This window comes from Phaseolus vulgaris, chromosome 8 (genome assembly GCF_051622355.1).
Source record: "Phaseolus vulgaris cultivar YP4 chromosome 8, ASM5162235v1, whole genome shotgun sequence".
Classification (NCBI taxonomy): Eukaryota; Viridiplantae; Streptophyta; class Magnoliopsida; order Fabales; family Fabaceae; genus Phaseolus; species Phaseolus vulgaris.
In genome coordinates, this window is record NC_143505.1 from 60,798,760 (window position 1) to 60,816,103 (window position 17,344).

At 31.3% G+C, this 17,344-nt stretch overlaps 3 protein-coding genes across 6 annotated transcripts; all 3 read left to right on the top strand.

Annotated features, from left to right (window-relative positions):
* The first annotated feature begins 181 nt into the window (after window positions 1-181).
* On the top strand, window positions 182-1,814 carry LOC137824431 (NEP1-interacting protein 1). The gene is made up of 5 exons (XM_068630078.2): window positions 182-448; window positions 686-837; window positions 940-1,029; window positions 1,268-1,432; window positions 1,533-1,814. The coding sequence occupies exons 1-5, from the start codon at window positions 205-207 to the stop codon at window positions 1,671-1,673; spliced, it is 792 nt and encodes a 263-aa protein (XP_068486179.1). The 5' UTR covers window positions 182-204; the 3' UTR covers window positions 1,674-1,814.
* A 1,185-nt stretch (window positions 1,815-2,999) lies between these two features.
* Window positions 3,000-5,377, top strand: LOC137825705 (reactive Intermediate Deaminase A, chloroplastic). Of its 2 annotated transcripts, none has more exons than XM_090293906.1 (6): window positions 3,000-3,341; window positions 3,462-3,577; window positions 3,665-3,709; window positions 3,866-3,938; window positions 4,028-4,077; window positions 4,986-5,377. In XM_090293906.1, exons 1-5 carry the CDS (start codon window positions 3,155-3,157, stop codon window positions 4,039-4,041), a joined length of 435 nt encoding a protein of 144 aa, XP_090150032.1. In that variant the 5' UTR covers window positions 3,000-3,154; the 3' UTR covers window positions 4,042-4,077; window positions 4,986-5,377. The 2 variants fall into 2 exon arrangements, with proteins under 2 accessions (XP_090150032.1, XP_068487545.1); XM_068631444.2 differs by having other exon boundaries at window positions 3,866-3,951; window positions 4,986-5,361.
* A 2,749-nt stretch (window positions 5,378-8,126) lies between these two features.
* LOC137826945 (OTU-like cysteine protease family protein) lies at window positions 8,127-13,485 on the top strand. Of its 3 annotated transcripts, none has more exons than XM_068633106.2 (9): window positions 8,127-8,360; window positions 8,640-8,730; window positions 8,847-8,892; window positions 11,104-11,212; window positions 11,788-11,879; window positions 11,972-12,034; window positions 12,229-12,347; window positions 12,954-13,029; window positions 13,255-13,485. In XM_068633106.2, the coding sequence occupies exons 2-9, from the start codon at window positions 8,666-8,668 to the stop codon at window positions 13,309-13,311; spliced, it is 627 nt and encodes a 208-aa protein (XP_068489207.1). In that variant the 5' UTR covers window positions 8,127-8,360; window positions 8,640-8,665; the 3' UTR covers window positions 13,312-13,485. The 3 variants fall into 3 exon arrangements, with proteins under 3 accessions (XP_068489207.1, XP_068489206.1, XP_068489205.1); XM_068633105.2 differs by having other exon boundaries at window positions 8,167-8,534; XM_068633104.1 differs by having other exon boundaries at window positions 8,172-8,266.
* The last annotated feature ends 3,859 nt before the right edge of the window (window positions 13,486-17,344 follow it).

Consider the following 17,344-nt stretch of genomic DNA (forward strand, 5'->3'; position numbering starts at 1 on the left):
CACAAGGAGCATACACGTAATGAACCACTCATGACTCATCAATACTATGTTGTTACTTAAATTCTAGAAAACTATGTTAAAATATCAAAATCTTGTTCCGTTTGACTTGCTTGCTTATTATAAAGTATTTTTGATCATATAAAAAGAATGCAGTGTAGGGAAATTTAACTTTTCCTTGTGCTAAAATACTGATATATCTGGTGCATGCCCTCAGCCTATAAATGCTACTCTATCTGCATCATTCCCAAGCAAAATACATTTAGAGCATTCTTATCCCCTCACTTTGAAATGCCCACTTCTCTCACTGTCACCAACTGGTTTTCTGAAATGGTAGAAACAGTAGCTGCAAGGTTTAAGCAGCTTTGCAGTGGCGGTTCTGTAGTTGGGCTATTCATGAAGGTTGTTGAGAGAGTTGTTTTTGCTTTATTTACTTGCATTCTGGCACTTGGTGAGTTTCATCAATTTAATTTTTGTTAATGATATACAAATGTTGTATTATGCATATCAGATGTTTTGTTAAATGTTTGGCTTTATGTCTTAGAATTAAGTGCATGTTTGAATTCGTGAAGGTACTTTTCCAAGTTTGTTTCAAAAGATAAAAACTGAAAAGAATCAGGGAACAAGATAAATCAGTGTTTGTCATTCACCCCTTACATTGCATGAGAAATGTTTGGTGTTTGTGCAGGTGGGTCAATAGTCGGAACAATTGCAGGAGGCATAAAGGGGCAGACCACAGAAACTGGTTTTCTTGATGGGGCTGGCAAAGGAGCAATCACAGGAGCCATTGCAGCATTGGAATTGATCAATTTTGATGCTGTTGATGAGCCATTGTCCAAGGTAATGGTGAAAGTTCCATAGTTTGGTAACAGAATGTTTCATCCCTTTCTTTCATCTCACTGGTAGCTAAACACATTGCACTCTTTCATTACTGGATTGCAGTTTGCCCTGTTGAGAAGTTTGTTAAATGGGAAAGTCTTTATGGAATGGATATGTCCAGCTGTGGCAAAACTCTATCAGTTGCATGTTACAGTAAGTATGAAACTATGAATGTATCTATCTATTACTCATGTGAAATCCTTCCATACTATTTAATATTCTCTTCTCTTCATTTAGTAAGAGGAACAGTAAGAAGATGTTTTGTAAAGATTTAGAATTTAGGATAAGAACATATAAAAGTTAGGTTGATGTGTAATTAGTGTGAGTGGACCATACTAGAATTCTAAGAATCAGAAATTTAATCACATTTGGTGAAACTCATTTGTTTCAGATCAACACACTGGAAACAATTTACCAAGAAGTATCAGACATTTATGATACCAGGGGAGTTAGAGGGGTACCCCAGAATGTAATTATGAAGCTTCCTTTTCAGCCATTCAACTCTAGCAAAATCTCAAAATTACACAACATGTCTTGCTGCTCAATTTGCTTCCAGGTGAGGAAATCTCACAGTCCTGTGAAAATGAAAATATCTCAGAAAAGCCAACAGAAATTGATTTAGAGAAACTCCATGATCTTAACATTTTGATTTGCAGGATTTTGAGGATGGAGAATTGGTGAGGGTACTTCCAAAATGTGGCCACCTATTTCACCTAGAATGCATAGACAAATGGCTAGTCCAACAAGGATCATGCCCAATGTGCAGAACTTATGTTCCAGACCACATTCTTAAATAACACTGTTTCAGTTGTTTCGGTTGTAAAGTAGGTTGAGCATCTTAATTACAAAAGAAAAAAAGTAGGTTCAGCTTCTGTCATGTACTAGTGTTAACTTTGTATATAATCTATTAAAGTTATTGCCAAATTAGTGCATGCTAATTATGATCTCTTTTATTTTATTTTCATAAATAGTTAACTGCTCAACTTATCATTTTTAACTCTTTTTTAAATAATTTATTTTTATACAAATCTGCACTGACCTGTGGTTGTATGGTCTATTCAAACCAAAATTAAAAATTAAAATATATGCAAACATAAAATTAACAAAAATAACATAGTTTTAAAAAATAGTTCATTAACGTAAAATAAAAGCATAAGATAGTTCTGAATATTTTCTAAAAGTATATTAACGTAGAATCTTGCTTGCTTTTGGCTCTTACAATATGAATTTAACTTTATCGCTTAAAAAATTAATACACACATTTTATTTTAACTTAGTAAAAAATATATAAAAAAATTGTTTTTATATTATTATTATTATTAATATCCCTAAACAAATCTGTGACAAGGTAAAGTTGGGTTTAAAAGGTTACATTGGGCCCAAATAAAATTAGGTTTAAAAGGTTACGTTGGGCCCATATAAAATATGGGCTGCTTCTTCCTGCACCTCCCAAATAAAATTAGGTTTAAAAGGTTACGTTGGGCCCATATAAAATATGGGCTGCTTCTTCCTGCACCTCCATACCTTCTTGTGTCACCCTCATATACTTTTTATATGTAATCCGGAAGTCTTTTGTGATTAGCTTCTGGATTACATAATCTGAAAGTCTTTTCTATACATAAAATTAGCTTTCGGATTAAATGTAATCCGGAAGCCTTTTTTTCAGAGGAGTGATTAGATTCTGGATTACATAATCCGGAAGTCTTTTCTAAATATGAGATTGACTTTCGAATTATGTTATCCGGAATACATCCGGATTACATAATCCATAGGCTTATTTCAAATGCAAAAAAGAGTTCCGAATTTTATAAATCTCAAAAACACTTCCAGATTCAAAAACAGTTTCCAGATTATGTATGAAGGTGGCACAAAAAAGAAGAAAATGGTATTTTTACATTTAGTGTGGGGGTGGAGAAGAAGGTATGGAGGTGTAGGAAGAAAGAGTCTAAAATATGATATGGTGCAGGAAGAAATTCTCTTTGTAACTTTGCATTGAAAATGGGCCTAGCCCAAGAACCCTGGAAGCCCAGATATTTTGAAAGGACAAAAACGGTCCTTAGATAAGGGTAGTTCTGGAAACTGAAATGCTATGTCAGAGACCGTATAAACAAGGACAGAGATTATGTGGTTCACATTTTGAAAGGACACACGCTAAACTCGTTCCTGAGATAAGGGTAGTTCTGGAAAATGAAAAATGCTATTGCAGTATAAAAAGGACTAAGATCGTGTGATTCAAACAGTGAGAGTGTGAGTGTAACTTAGAGTCGAAGATATACAAATGGCGTCGTGGTGCGGTGTTCGGAGCTTCCAAATTCCAGCCATGGAAGGCGGCGCACTGCGGAATCGTGCTTCATTGGCCGCCGGAGTAGGGAGTCTGTCGGTGGGCGGCACCTCCTTCTGGCGTTCCTCTCTGTCACCCAACGGCTCTCTGCCATTCAAACGCTTGAGCATTTCTGCCGATGCTGGTATGTACCCATTGCGAAAAAACCTTCAAATTTTTGAACTTTTTTGTTAATTTTTAAGTATCGAAGTTAATTGTGAAGAGAAGAGAGTGAGGAAATTATGAATGATTGTTTGCATTTTAGGTGTTAAGGAAATTGTTCAATCTGATGGGGCACCAGAAGCTCTGGGGCCATATTCTCAAGCAATCAAATCCGGCAACCTTATTTTCGTGTCTGGTGGTCTTGGCCTTGTTCCCGAGGTTTGTTAATTGTCATCGCAACTTTTTTATATTTTATCTTCCTTTCTTCATATTATTGATATGCGTGTGTTTTGCTCTTCAATGCAGACAGGGGAGTTTATATCTGATAGTGTTGAGGATCAAACTGTACAGGTTCCATACATAATGAGACCACATTTCATTTTGTAACATACGTTCTTTGAATATCGTTCATTCATTGTATGCTTGTATGATATGGTAACATTTTGTTGATGTTGCAAGGCACTTGTTGATTCTGTTTCTGACATTTGGGATAATTGCCATTTGCAGATTCTCAAAAACTTGGGGGAAATCCTCAAATCTGGTGGTGCCGACTACTCCTCGGTGGTTAAGACAACAATTTGTATGAATTCCTTGTTCTTTGTAGTTGGGGTTTATTGCATTTCATGATTTCAATAATATTACTAGTTTTTGAGGTTTTATTTCCTGCAGGTTGGCTGACTTGAAGGACTTTAATATTGTCAATGAGATATATGCTAAATGTGAGTTCTGTATAGTGACTTTTATTCTTAATGTTTCCTCGAAGGTGAACAAAATCAAATTTTGAGAACTCTTACCACTTATAATGAAAGAACGATAGCTAGATTTCTTACTAAGGAGTCTATCCATGAGAGCTCAAAACCAACTGATTTTACAAATTGGCAAAATTTGATCTTTGTTCACAAAACAAAGTTTACCAGAAAAATATTCCAGTGGCAGTTTCCGGCGGAGTAAGAGTTGACAGAAATAAGACAAAACCAGGCTTTGCAAGGAAAACTGGTGGTGATTCTGTTTGAAAAAAAAATGCGGGAAAAAAAATTAAGTCATATTACAAAAGTGAACTTTAAACCTAATTCAACTTCATAAAACTGACTTGTGAGATTTCTAAGACACTTCTCACGTCGAGAGTGATAACTCATCCCCCAATAGTGGATGGGTGGCCTGATAAGTCCAACAAACGCTTATTAGGATAGACTCAAAATGATTCTGATACCTTAAATATATTTTTGATGTATTTTACAAATATGGTTACAATCTCAATTTATAGACAGCTTTACAACCTAATTAAGAAAATAAATAATAGGTAAATGAAGGTGAAAACCAGAACCAGAAACAAAGTTGTACAAATGAAATAAAATAAAATCACTATAAAATGAATCTGCACTTTTAATTAGAGAAGAAATAATTAGAACATAATTATCCTGATTATTCAACTGAAGATTCATCTATGACATACATATATAATACTAATATATGCCAAGGGTGATTACTAGATTGATGCAAGAGAATCCTGTAGTTGCACTATGCTGATAACTATAAGATTTTTCCTTTTAATTGGTATCGTTTATTTTCACTGATGTCTTTGGTTACTCGAATACTTTTAATTTACATGTTCTTTCAATGGTTTCAGACTTTCCTTATCCTTACCCTGCTCGTTCTACTTATCAAGTAGCTGCCTTGCCGAAGGATGCCAAGATTGAAATTGAGTGCATAGCAACTCTATAAGCATCATTTCTATTTGTATGTCCTGCTCTTCAGCAAACTAGATTAGTAACGAAGGCTTAGTAATGGAGTTTTATTTTGTTTGGTCTTTTGGTGGATAGGGGTGCTACTATATTGCATTAACCCTGTTTTCCTAGTGAGGTCTCTAATCTTCGAAGATTATGCTCATTAAAAGTGAAGGAAACTTAGACATTGTAATGTTGTTTGCAGCTTTTGTGGCATCCTGTCACATAAGAAGCCCCATCAATGATGTCAAGTGTTCTTCTATAGAATAAGAGCATTTTTAATTTATATCTTTCACCCAATCTCACATCAATTTCTTTTAGATTATTTTTGGATGCATTACCAGGCTTTCATCCAATTTTTATAGCATACAATCATTCTGCACACTGCTTGTTTTAGTTCTGATGTGATCACTTTCTTTATTTTGGTTTTTGGTAGCATTGCATCTTATATTTTTTATGACATCAGCAATATTGTGCAAACAATTTTGCTAACATGTCAAGTGATCACATTGTGGTAATATGATGATGATGATGATGTTATCATCTTAGAATCAATTGTAAGAATTGAAAAAGATAACAAAAACAAAGTAAAGTATATTATGGAGATGAAAAATTGGTTGAACAAAAAATAATAATGCTCTATTATATTGCACAGAAAGTAATCTAAAGAATATACTTAAGACTACCTAATGATTTTTCGTATTTTATATTCTGTTTCTTCAAGTAGTTGAAAATTTCTTTTTCAATCATATCAAAGTTCTGGACCAGACTGGATTTTTGCAGCAGAAGGCATTGATTCTCTTTTGAAAGTATAGACTTTAGGATATGCTTTATAGTAATGAATATCTCATTATTGTATATTCCAACTTGCTTGCATTTGCATCCAATGATGTTCTGTTTGCCACTTTTCAAGAATAAAGATACAAAGTTAAGCATATTTCAATTTCTTTTTCTTTCCTTTCTTGTTTTCTTCTCTTACTAAAAAACATTATTCAAACAAGAACATCACAGGTTGTTCCATTAGCATGAAAATCATCCATTGAGTGTGTGAAAGGGTTTTCTCCAATATTTGGAAGAAAAATACCATAGAGTAAATGAGCAAACTGCATTACAAGAAAAATATTTGTAAAATGCTGCTAAAAACACTTTTTTTCCTGCTCCATCTTTTCCCCTTCTTCTGAAATTACTGTCATCATAATAGTCTCTCTTTTTTTTTGCATTAATTTTACATTGCTGAAAGTTCTGCATTCTATGGTACCCTTCTCATCTTTATACAAAATGAGTATTAAAATATTCTTTCAATATAATTTTCATACATATCTACATTATGGATGGTGGATTTTAAAAAGGGGGTGTGGTAGCTTGAAAGGGTTTTATCTTGTGCCTGTGTTTTTTTTTTCATAGAGAAACATGCATTTTTCTCCATGTAAGTCTGACTAAAAATATACATTATAAGAGTTTGATTTTAACCCAATCAATGTTACTATTTTAAGATGTGCTTTATGTAATTAAAGTTGTATATCTAATATCTCTCTTTTCATTCTTGAGATCAAACTTTAAAAAACAATAATTATGAAATATTATTTAAAAAAAAGTAATGTAATTAAATTCTATTAATTAATTTTTCAATCAGGATAATTAGTATTTTCTATTTATATTCAAAATTAGGAAAAATACTCACTAATAGATTAAAATAATTTACATAATCAAAACATCCTCATACTCATGATTTATTTTCAAGTTTATGTAACTGCTAATAGTTTCAATTTTATAAAAAAAAATCACGAATATAATGCATTCTTCTCAATATTTCATTACATTATTTCCAAAATAATAAAAACCTAGGATTAATTGAACTAAAAAAAGTTAAGGAATTAAAATTGTTCAAAAACTATAATTGTAAAATAACGTGAAGTGGAATTTTCAAGGGATATGATGAGATGCGTTTATTGTTCTTGTAGACTTGAGTGGAATTTTCAAGGGATATGATGAGATTTTAACCGTTGATCACACTTCGACGATCAAGTTAAAGAGAACTTACTAAAATAAGATAAGTTCGGTTTCAATATTCAGAAACGTACCTTTACCGGGGGACTCAAGTCCCTTTTATAACTACTCTTGTAACAGCTTTCTTTCATGAGAATCTTATCTCTACTTAAATCATAAAATAATAACTGAAATGTACTTACTAATGGGCACCATTTATCTTCATGTGCTTAGAGTAGGGATGTTTACGGGTGCACCCTTACTCACGGTGTCTCTTATTTAACAACTTTATCTTTTCAACGAACAACTACATGCATGTATTTACATAACTTAATAACCACACACATTTATCTTTTAGGTTAAAAATATATTCTACTAATAACTTTATATTAATATATGACAAAAATATTCTTTTCTAACGGGCTTACCAATATAACTAGGCTAAACTCATGACCCACCCTTTGGACCCAACAACTGAGCTGACCTACACGCACCCGTGCATTGAGGTCAAAGCATCTGAGCACCCTGTCCAGGACATGCACCATTATTCTTGAGTGTTTCTCTTTTATTCACAACAACTATTAATTAATATGTAACAAACATGTATTAATTAATATATAACTAACTTGCATATTATTAGAAGATATCTTTATCTCAAAATAATATGATAACATATTTTAACTATAACAATTATATCTTTCATCTTCAGAATAATATCAAAACAAATAAAATATTTTTTTATCTTTTATCATAATTACCTTTTCTGGACGGATCCTACCTAAACTGAGGTTCCAAATATTTAATTATTTTATTTTTATATATATTACATAAAATAATAAATAATAATATATATAACTTATAAAAAAAAATATAAGACTTCATATTAAGAAGTAGGAACATTCAAGCCTGTTTTCCACTACTCCTAATAAAGTGATTTTAATACGTCCAATTTATTTAATACAAAGTGGTAGTAAAGTGGTATTTAATACATTGAATTTAATAATTTAAAAAATTAAAGGATTGATTAGTTAGAAAATTAGGAAAGTGAAAATAATGATAGATTAGGGTGAAATTAATGATAGATTAGTGTGAAATTAAGGGATAAGGAAGAGATGGTGTTGCTTGAAAGGTGTTGGGCATGGAAGAAAGTGGGGCATGTTCAGGAAAAGGACGGTGCCATGGCATATCAATCCAAACGGTGCTAACCTTCGTTACATCTTTCACGCATAAAAACCAAACCTTTTCTTTCAAAATACCAAACCCACCTTAAAAAGCACAAAGCTTTCTTCTTGGTTCGTATTCTTCTTCTTCTTCTTCTTCTTCTTCTTCAACCCATTCCCTTCTCATTTTTCACACCATAGATCTCCATTTTCCAATTCCAAACAATTTCCGTTTGCACAATACCTTCCCTCTCTTTGCAGATTTCTAACTCATCTTCTATCAATTTAATAATCAATAAACTCTAGGTTTTGTTCTTTCTCTGTTGGTATTTGTGAAATACAAATAGTGGAGTTTGCATTCGGTGCTGCTTTCTGGATTTTCAATTTCTTTCTTTCGTGGTTGATTTTCAGGCTGGTGGTTGTCTACAATCTTCTCCATGGAAGGTGTTGTTGTGAGAAGAGTTATTCCTTCGGATAACAGTTGTCTCTTCAATGCAGTTGGGTAAGCAAAGCAATGCAAGTCAATCTTTTTTTCTTTTTTTTTCATGCTGTGTTGGTGTTAGTTCTACTCGTACCAATGATTCCTTTTGTTATGTTTTATTGTGTTTCTCGATTCAGGTATGTAATGGATCATGACAAGAAGAAAGCTGCTGATTTGCGACAGGTAGTTTTCCTCGTATTAATTTTATTTGTCTGAAATTTGTACTGTGCACCCTATCATCCAACTCTTCATTTTTCTATGTTTTTTGTTGTTGTTAATTTGGTTCTAGTGGCAAGAGGTACTTCCCTTCTGGCTGGTCAACTTTTGCCTCAAGATTATCCTTATTTTTTGAGTAAAATATGTTTTGGTCCCTCAATATGTCGAGTTTCAGTTTTAGTCCCAGAGTATACTAAGAGGAATACCATGTTTAGTCCTTCCATTTTAACAGAAATTTCGAAATTAAAGTTGACATTTTACTAAAAAACAAAACTCATTTTTCAAATCTTTAGGTATCAAACACAATAAACTCAAGATTTGGACTAGTGAAACCATATCGTAGCAATGCCACCGGTGGTGGGTGGCCTCCCTTCACAAATTCCACCACGGTGACCATGTTGCCACCTTTTTATCAACATCGTATCGTAGAACTTGTTTCTGAATCCGAGGATTTCTTTATGGGGTTGGAAGGAGTTTTTACCCAAACGAGTTAGAGTTCCTCTGAACTGTGTCATTCTCTTAGTATGAGACAACATATGACTCAACACATTCAATATAATTTTAGGTCCCACATTTTTATCAGAGACTATGTTTTTAGGTTCTGATGGGAGAGACTAAAATCACATCCCTCTTGGTACATGTGGGAACTAAGAGCCTATTAAATTTTTATAGGGACTAAGAACATTTTTTGAGAAAGTAAAATCATATGTTATCCTTTCTTTTCTCATGATAATCATATACAGTGTGCTAGTGTGCTATCCTATACAATTCAAATGCGACATCCAACATTCCATCTTAATTGAAATTTGTTTGGTGTTCCTATCACTTTGCTTGTTTTAATTTGAGGAGTTTCTGCAACCAGAAAGTCAAAATACAAGTTCTGAATTTGTTTTTCCGTGGTAAAATGTTCCTTCTAGAAACATTTGATTAAGATTCAGAGTTGGCTTTCCTATCACTAAAATAGTTGCAGTAAATGCAAAGGATTGTGAATGTTGTACTGAGTGTGTTTGGATTTCTGTTGGAATGCCCTAACCAACTTTCAGTTGGAATGCCCTAACCAACTTTCAGTTGGAATGCCCTAACCAACTTTCAGTTGGAATGCCCTAACCAACTTTCAGTTGGAATGCCCTAACCAACTTTCAGCTGGAATACCCAAACCAACTTTCAGCTGGAATACCCAAACCAACTTTCACTTTGAATACCCAAACTAACTTTCACTTTGAATACCCAAACCAACTTTCACTTTGAATACCCAAACTAACTTTCACTTTGAATACCCAAACCAACTTTCAGTTTCATTAAACATTTAAACATTGTGCAACATGTTTGACACTTTTTTAAGATTCAGTTAGAAGCAAAATTCATCTCAAACTCCAGTTGCTTAATAGTTATAATGAGTTGCTTTTTTTCCAACTTCAGTTGAGTTCAATTGTACTTAGTTTTCTATCTGGAACCCTAACACACAATTAGTTTTCAGTTAATTGAATCCAGTGAGCTGGCTATAACTTTTTCTGTTAGGGAAAGAAGCTAGTTTCTGATACTTGTGGGACAAGCTAATTTTATCTATATAATATCTGTTGTAACAGAATTTAATAGAATGAGAAATACAATTTTCTTGCTGCAATCTTCTTCTCTTCTTTGTAAACTCTAACAAGGATGAGTTAAATATTTTCATATGAATGGTTTGTTTTTTCCTTATACCAATAGCATTTTTTTTATCTGCGTAGTACATGAAGGATTTTTCAAATGCAGCTAGGAATAATAAATGCATTTGGAGCATTCTTATTTTACAAGAAAATCGACTTTGAAATATAATACAAGGATCAGCTATATTTTTAAGCAGCTCTTGTTTTTTGACGTAGGACTTAAGTAACTTATCTGGTAAATGTTCATATTTCATTATCAATTCACATGCCCCTATTTTATTGCGCGTCAATCCCCATGCGGTGCCACTCAATGCTTTCAATGAAATTACTAGCAACCAAAAGCTTGTTAATGCAAAATATTTGTATTTTCAGATATGAATTTACATAGTCTATCATTTAAGAATTATCAGTGAAGTTGAAATGAAACTTCTATTCCATCGTATGGCTTATATCTATGCAATTTGAGTATGTTATTTACATAATTTCTTACATATTTTAATTTGATATTTTTGTACTATTTAACATGCAAAAGGTTATAGCTGCAACAGTAGCAAGTGATCCACAGAAATATTGTGAAGCATTTCTTGGGAAGCCAAATGCAGAATATTGTAACTGGATTCTTGACTCAGAGAAGTGGGGAGGTTAGTTGGCCTATGTCTTCCTCATCAAGGCTGTTCTAAATAAAAAGTTTAATGTAATTGATTACCAACTTCTACTGTGCAAGTTGGAACTGCTACTTTCAGTGTTATACTGTGGTCAGTCTATGAGTGTTTAACATCAAATGTGGTGAATTCATATTTATTTGGAATGTAGAAGGGGACGAAACTTGCACAAAGTTAGGTGGATTTAAAAACTGGGCTTTTGGAAAACTTTGCTAACATAAATATATAATGAAGTATATGAATAAAATATATTATTTTCCTGAAATGTTACGAGGCATAAAGATTTAATTAAAATCTGGGAAATTTCATTTAAACATCTGCATACCCAAACATGCTTTTGCTACAATTGTATAAATTTTGGTTGTTTTGTTTAAACAAATTTCCAAAATTAGGCTTTTGATATGAATTTTGTGGGTATAGATTTGTAGTTGATGAATTTAACATGGGTTTCAAAGGGTATTTCAAACTCTCCTAGTAACAAAATTTAACAATAAAGCACTGTCAACGTTTTGTTTGTTTGATGTGCTAATTAAGCTCTATATTCCTTTTTGAAGGTGCAATTGAACTTGCAATATTAGCAGATTATTATGGACGTGAAATTGCAGCATATGATATCCAGACAACTCGATGTGATTTGTATGGCCAGGTAAGTTACTTTTATGCAATCTATGCTCTCAAGTTTTGCAACCTCTCGAGACCAAACTCTCCATTTTCACCTTCTGTGTATACTTTTGACAGGAAAGCAACTACTCTGAAAGAGTGATGCTGATTTATGATGGTCTCCACTATGATGCACTAGTGGTGAGTAATCTCATATACCAGAAATTATTAATCATCCATTCCTTATCTTTTGTGCATTAGTGGTGAATCATGAGATTGCATGTGTATGATATTTATATTTTTATCTACTGCACATGAAACAATAAAGAGAAAAAAACATATGTAATTCTCTTTTTCATGTTGCCTGATGATTAATCACGCCTTGTATGAGTCAGATGTCTCCTGTTGAGGAAGCTCCTGAAGAGTTTGATCAGACCATATTTGCGGTTCAGATGAACAGAAGCATTGGACCTGTGGAGAGGCTTGCTCTAAATTTTGTGAAGGATCAGCAGAGGTAGTTTGCAATTCTTACTGAACCTTCTTAAAACAAATAGATGAACATTTTTAGCCCTCAGATGATTGAAATGCATAAATTTTCAAATTTGGATTCTTTATATATACAAGTAAAAGGTTTTTATGTGGGCATGTAGAATTAAGGTTTCACTATCAGAGGCGTTTGAAGTTGGATTGTGGAAATATTTCTATTCTCAGTAATAACTACAAAAGTTCACCTCAATTCATGTTTTTATGTGACATACTTAAAACTATAAAGTAAGAGAAACTAATGTGACATTTTTGTAAATCCCGTGCTCCTTAAATAATTTTTTTTTTCAATTTAGAACAAGTGTTGAATTTGCTGCTGAGAAGTTGAACTTCATATGCCCATATACACAGACTAAGATGTTGAAAACTTAAAATTTACCATTTTTTATTGTCAAACCATACAGATGAAATTATGCACATTTTTTAAGTGAAAAGCTGGGCTATTGATCTGCCATTAGAAGCATATATTTTAAAACCTGGGATAATAGGAAGGGAAGTCATTTTGCTAGTTATTTCTGCTACCATTATTTCCTTTCAAAATTTATGTTATGCTAATATCAGGGGAACTCTTTCTCAGGAAACGTAGTTACACTGACACTTCCAAGTTCACTCTGCGCTGTGGGGTATGCCAAATTGGAGTAGTTGGCCAGAAGGTAATTCCTACTCATACTCAGTAGCACATGCTTTCATTACAAGAAAATCATTAAATAAAAACTAATTTTAATAACTAAAAATAATTAGTTGTTATATTGACTAAATTATATACTATTTTAGAGACTAAAAGAATTATTGGTTTCTAAATTAGTTTCTATTATTGATGTATAGTTTCTGAATAATTCTTATGATTCTGAGTAGTTGTTTTTCTGTGAACATTTCAGGAGGCAGTGGAGCATGCACAGGCTACAGGTCATGTTAATTTTCAAGAGTATAGATGATGCAATGGATTGATTTGAAAGAGATACAAATTTGTGTAGTCTCTGTTGATTTGAATGAGCTTCATTGGTGAAAGGTAGTTTACTTTGTTGCAGACAGTAAAACTGAATAATTTCTGCATCAGAATTGTTGTGCCAACTTGTTGTAATATTAGTTCCTATTGTTTTGGTCCCTCATGACTCTTGACTAATCTGTAATCAATTTTTTTTTTTTCAAAACATTTTTTCCCTGTAAAGGTTTTTATAAAAAAAAAATCAATTGTTTTCCTTTATATAGCTATTAAAAAGAATGGAAATCTCAAATGACGATTTATATTAGGGAGAAAATTAGGGCTTATTAATAAAAAAAATGAAAAATTAAGCCATACGCAGTGATTAAAATGATGATTAATTCTTGGATGGTAACAGGATGATGAGTGAGTTTTATCATATTCACTTTCAAAGTAAAACTGCATATTTATTTTTATGAAATTTATGTTTTTTTGTTTCTATAAGGTTTTAAATATATATTTACTAGAAAAGATCGTTTTAAATAAAAAATAATATTATTAAGAATTTAAGAATATATTTTTTTTAATCTCAAGTTTTAAGAAGCTAATAGATTAAATAGAATATCAAATAACTGAATATTTGAAATCGATAGTTAAGAAATAAATAAACAATAAATACAAATATTAAAAAAAAATCAAAACTAAGATGTATGTAAAATATTCATCCTGTGTCTATAATGATCAGGTATTACTATATTTATTTAAATTTTTACTTTTAACTTATACATAAAGTAATTTGAACTTATAAAAAAAATCGAATTCAATTTTTTCTGTAAACTTTTGTTTTCTAAATTTTTTCATCCAAACAAACTCACTCTTTCGACCATTTCAAATTTTTGTTATCATGTTCACTTTTTTAATCAATTATCTATTTCAAATTATTTTTTATGTTATCATCGATAATTAAATTCATCTTATACTATAAAATTCTAATTATGTACCTTAATTTTAAATATAGTTTATAAATATTGAAAGACATTCACTTACTGTGAAAGTCAATTATATATAAGTATATATTAAAATGAATAATGCAATGTACCCAAAAGAAATCCACAACAGCTTGAAAGAAGGTCACTATCACATAGTGTAGTGTTATTTGTTTTTATTTGTTTCAATCTTGAAAATAGTTTAATTAATCCATTTGCAAATTGCAGTGATTGGTTATTTACATAATGCAAGAAGAAGAAGATAAATGCAACATTGTTTTCAATATCACTGGTGACAATGATTTGCAAGTCAATTTTATTTTTAAAAAGCAAACCAAAAGATGGTGATATATATATATATATATATATATATATATATATATATATATATATATATATATATATATATGAAAGAGTGACGTATTGATGAGGCAATATATATGCCACAAGAACGTCATAACCAAACCAGAGGAAATATTAATATATTGCACCACAAAATTGTTTCAAATCATTTTTTATTTTTTAAAAAAATTTACATCTTCATATACATTTTTGAATGATGATCCTTAATATCCACTAAAAAAAATCACTAAATATAAAATTAGAAACTAATTTTATATAAAAAAATAATAAATTGTTATATTGACTAAAGACTATTTTAGAAACTATTTTTTTTAATTTTTAAATTAATTTTTATTATTATTAAATAGTTTCTAAATTAGTATTTAATTAATTACTAAATTTAAAATTTAAACAATTGATAGTTAAAATATTGGTAACTAATTAGATACTAATTTAAAAACTATTTAACAATAATAAAAAATAATTTAAAAAATATTTTTTTTATATTTTTATAAAATAAATCAATTTAATATCAAATCAAAATACATGTTTAACAATATTTGTTATCTTTAATTATCAAATATTCAAACATTAATTTAATCATAGAAGTTACAACAGGGACCTCCCACACACCTTCTTGACCATAAACAAAACACCAATTAAGTAAAATAAGATAATATTATAAGATGAAGCTAAAATGTAATTTATTTTTGACATTAAATATATATAATTTTTGATTTAAAAATCTTAAAATGATAGGTATTTTAAGTTGAGGACATTGTGGATAATTTGAATGTTGTTATGATAATAGCCATATATTTTATTTGAAAGATGGAAGTAGTGCCGGCAGAGTAGAAGACAACACTTGTGGTAGGACTTAGGTTAGGAGCAGTAAGCAATGTGAATTCAGACTTTGAGATGTTATTCTATCCACAAATCTCTCACCAATTCATGATTGATCAACCACCAAACTTCAATACTCACCACAAATGGATTTGCTTGCCCCATCATTTTTGGAACCTTTTTGCACTGTCCAAACTATCCTTACCTACTTCTCCAACCTTAGCTCAAACAATACAAATCTTACTTGACTACACCATTTCCCCACACTTCAATCTCATGCATAGTATTTGGTTCAACTTTTCATTCAGAAAACACCCTAATTACATCAGAACTTTGTAAGAAACATAGGAACAAGAGGATTTTCAGAGGTGTCAGAATAGATCATATTGAAATATTTATTCTGATATTGTTGAAGGTTTGGTCATAAGTAATGTCTTGAGTATATTTTTCGTATTCAGATTAATGTCTTGAGTCAATGGTTTACATGATGTTTGTCAATTTTTCTAAGAAAATGTATATCATGAGTAAAGGATGTGGAAGTTAGAGGAAAAAAGCTTCAGGTAGATCTTTTATGTAAGGGTTGAAATATCCCTAAAATACCTCTTATTTATTCGATTTTTGATACTATTGGAGTAAACAAAGTTGATCTAAAGAACAACGTGAATTAAGTTTAATTAGTAACAAGTAAATTCTTTATACATAAAAAAATATCAATCTTTTTTTTTAACAGGATAACAATTACAAAGTTTGAGATCACCCAGAAAGCATTAGCATATGTGTCATATCAATCTTTTATTCATTCGTTTTTTTTGATAAAAAAAATCTTATTCTTATTTTTCATGGAGAATATATATATATATATATATATATACCAATGTGTTTTACCAATTCAAAGATGAAGCATATGTGGGTAACATTAGGCAACGCATCTTGAAAGTGATAGACAGCTTCTCATTGTTTGTTGCAAAACAACATCCCTTTTGAAATTTAACTCCACAAGGTGAAGAAATTCTTAAAATCAAAATTTTTGAGCAATGCCATTAATAAAATAAAAACAAATCACTGTGTGATGTTTTGTTAATGAGGCAACCCATAGCGTTACGCCATACAACATTTCTATAATAATGAGTGAGGCTTTTGGAGCAAATGGTATAAACATAGTCAAAGTCTATCACGAATAGAAAACACATATTTTTCATTTTCATGCCTTTCGAAGATCTCACCCACCTTTTTATAAAATACAAATCTCCCATCTCGTCCACTTCGATGCTGCTAATCAGTGTGACTAATATGAATAAACTTCACCAATTTGGTGACAAATTGTGAAAGAGAATCTCAACCATTCACGCCACTCATCACTCAAAGTTGAAGAATCAAAGTGGTAGCCACCCTGGCCACTACAAGGTGGAGAACACCAATAATGATCAATCAATCTTTTATCAAACACTTGTTGCTTTCTACTAAAATTGAACCTGGCTTTTTGATCCAGATCTCTCAGCTCAAACATTATGAATACAACAAAATTAATTACAAATTAACCTTCTATTAAGATTGATTACTTACTTTCCCACCATAGGTCGATTATCCGAATAATCAATAAGATATCAGACTATTCGATCATTCCACCTATAAGATATCAGGTTATTCGATCATTCCACCTAAATGACGAGTAACCGATTAGACATCCGATCATTCAGTCATTTTTATTTGAATGATGAGTAACCGATAAGACATCGACTATGTGCTTATTTCTACTCAAATGATGATTAAAGTCAACTACAAATTAAGAATAATAAAACACGGATAAAAGAGTATTGGGTTTGTGCTAATTCTCATAGAGGATAAAGTCTAATAGAAAAAATATAAAAAGAAGTA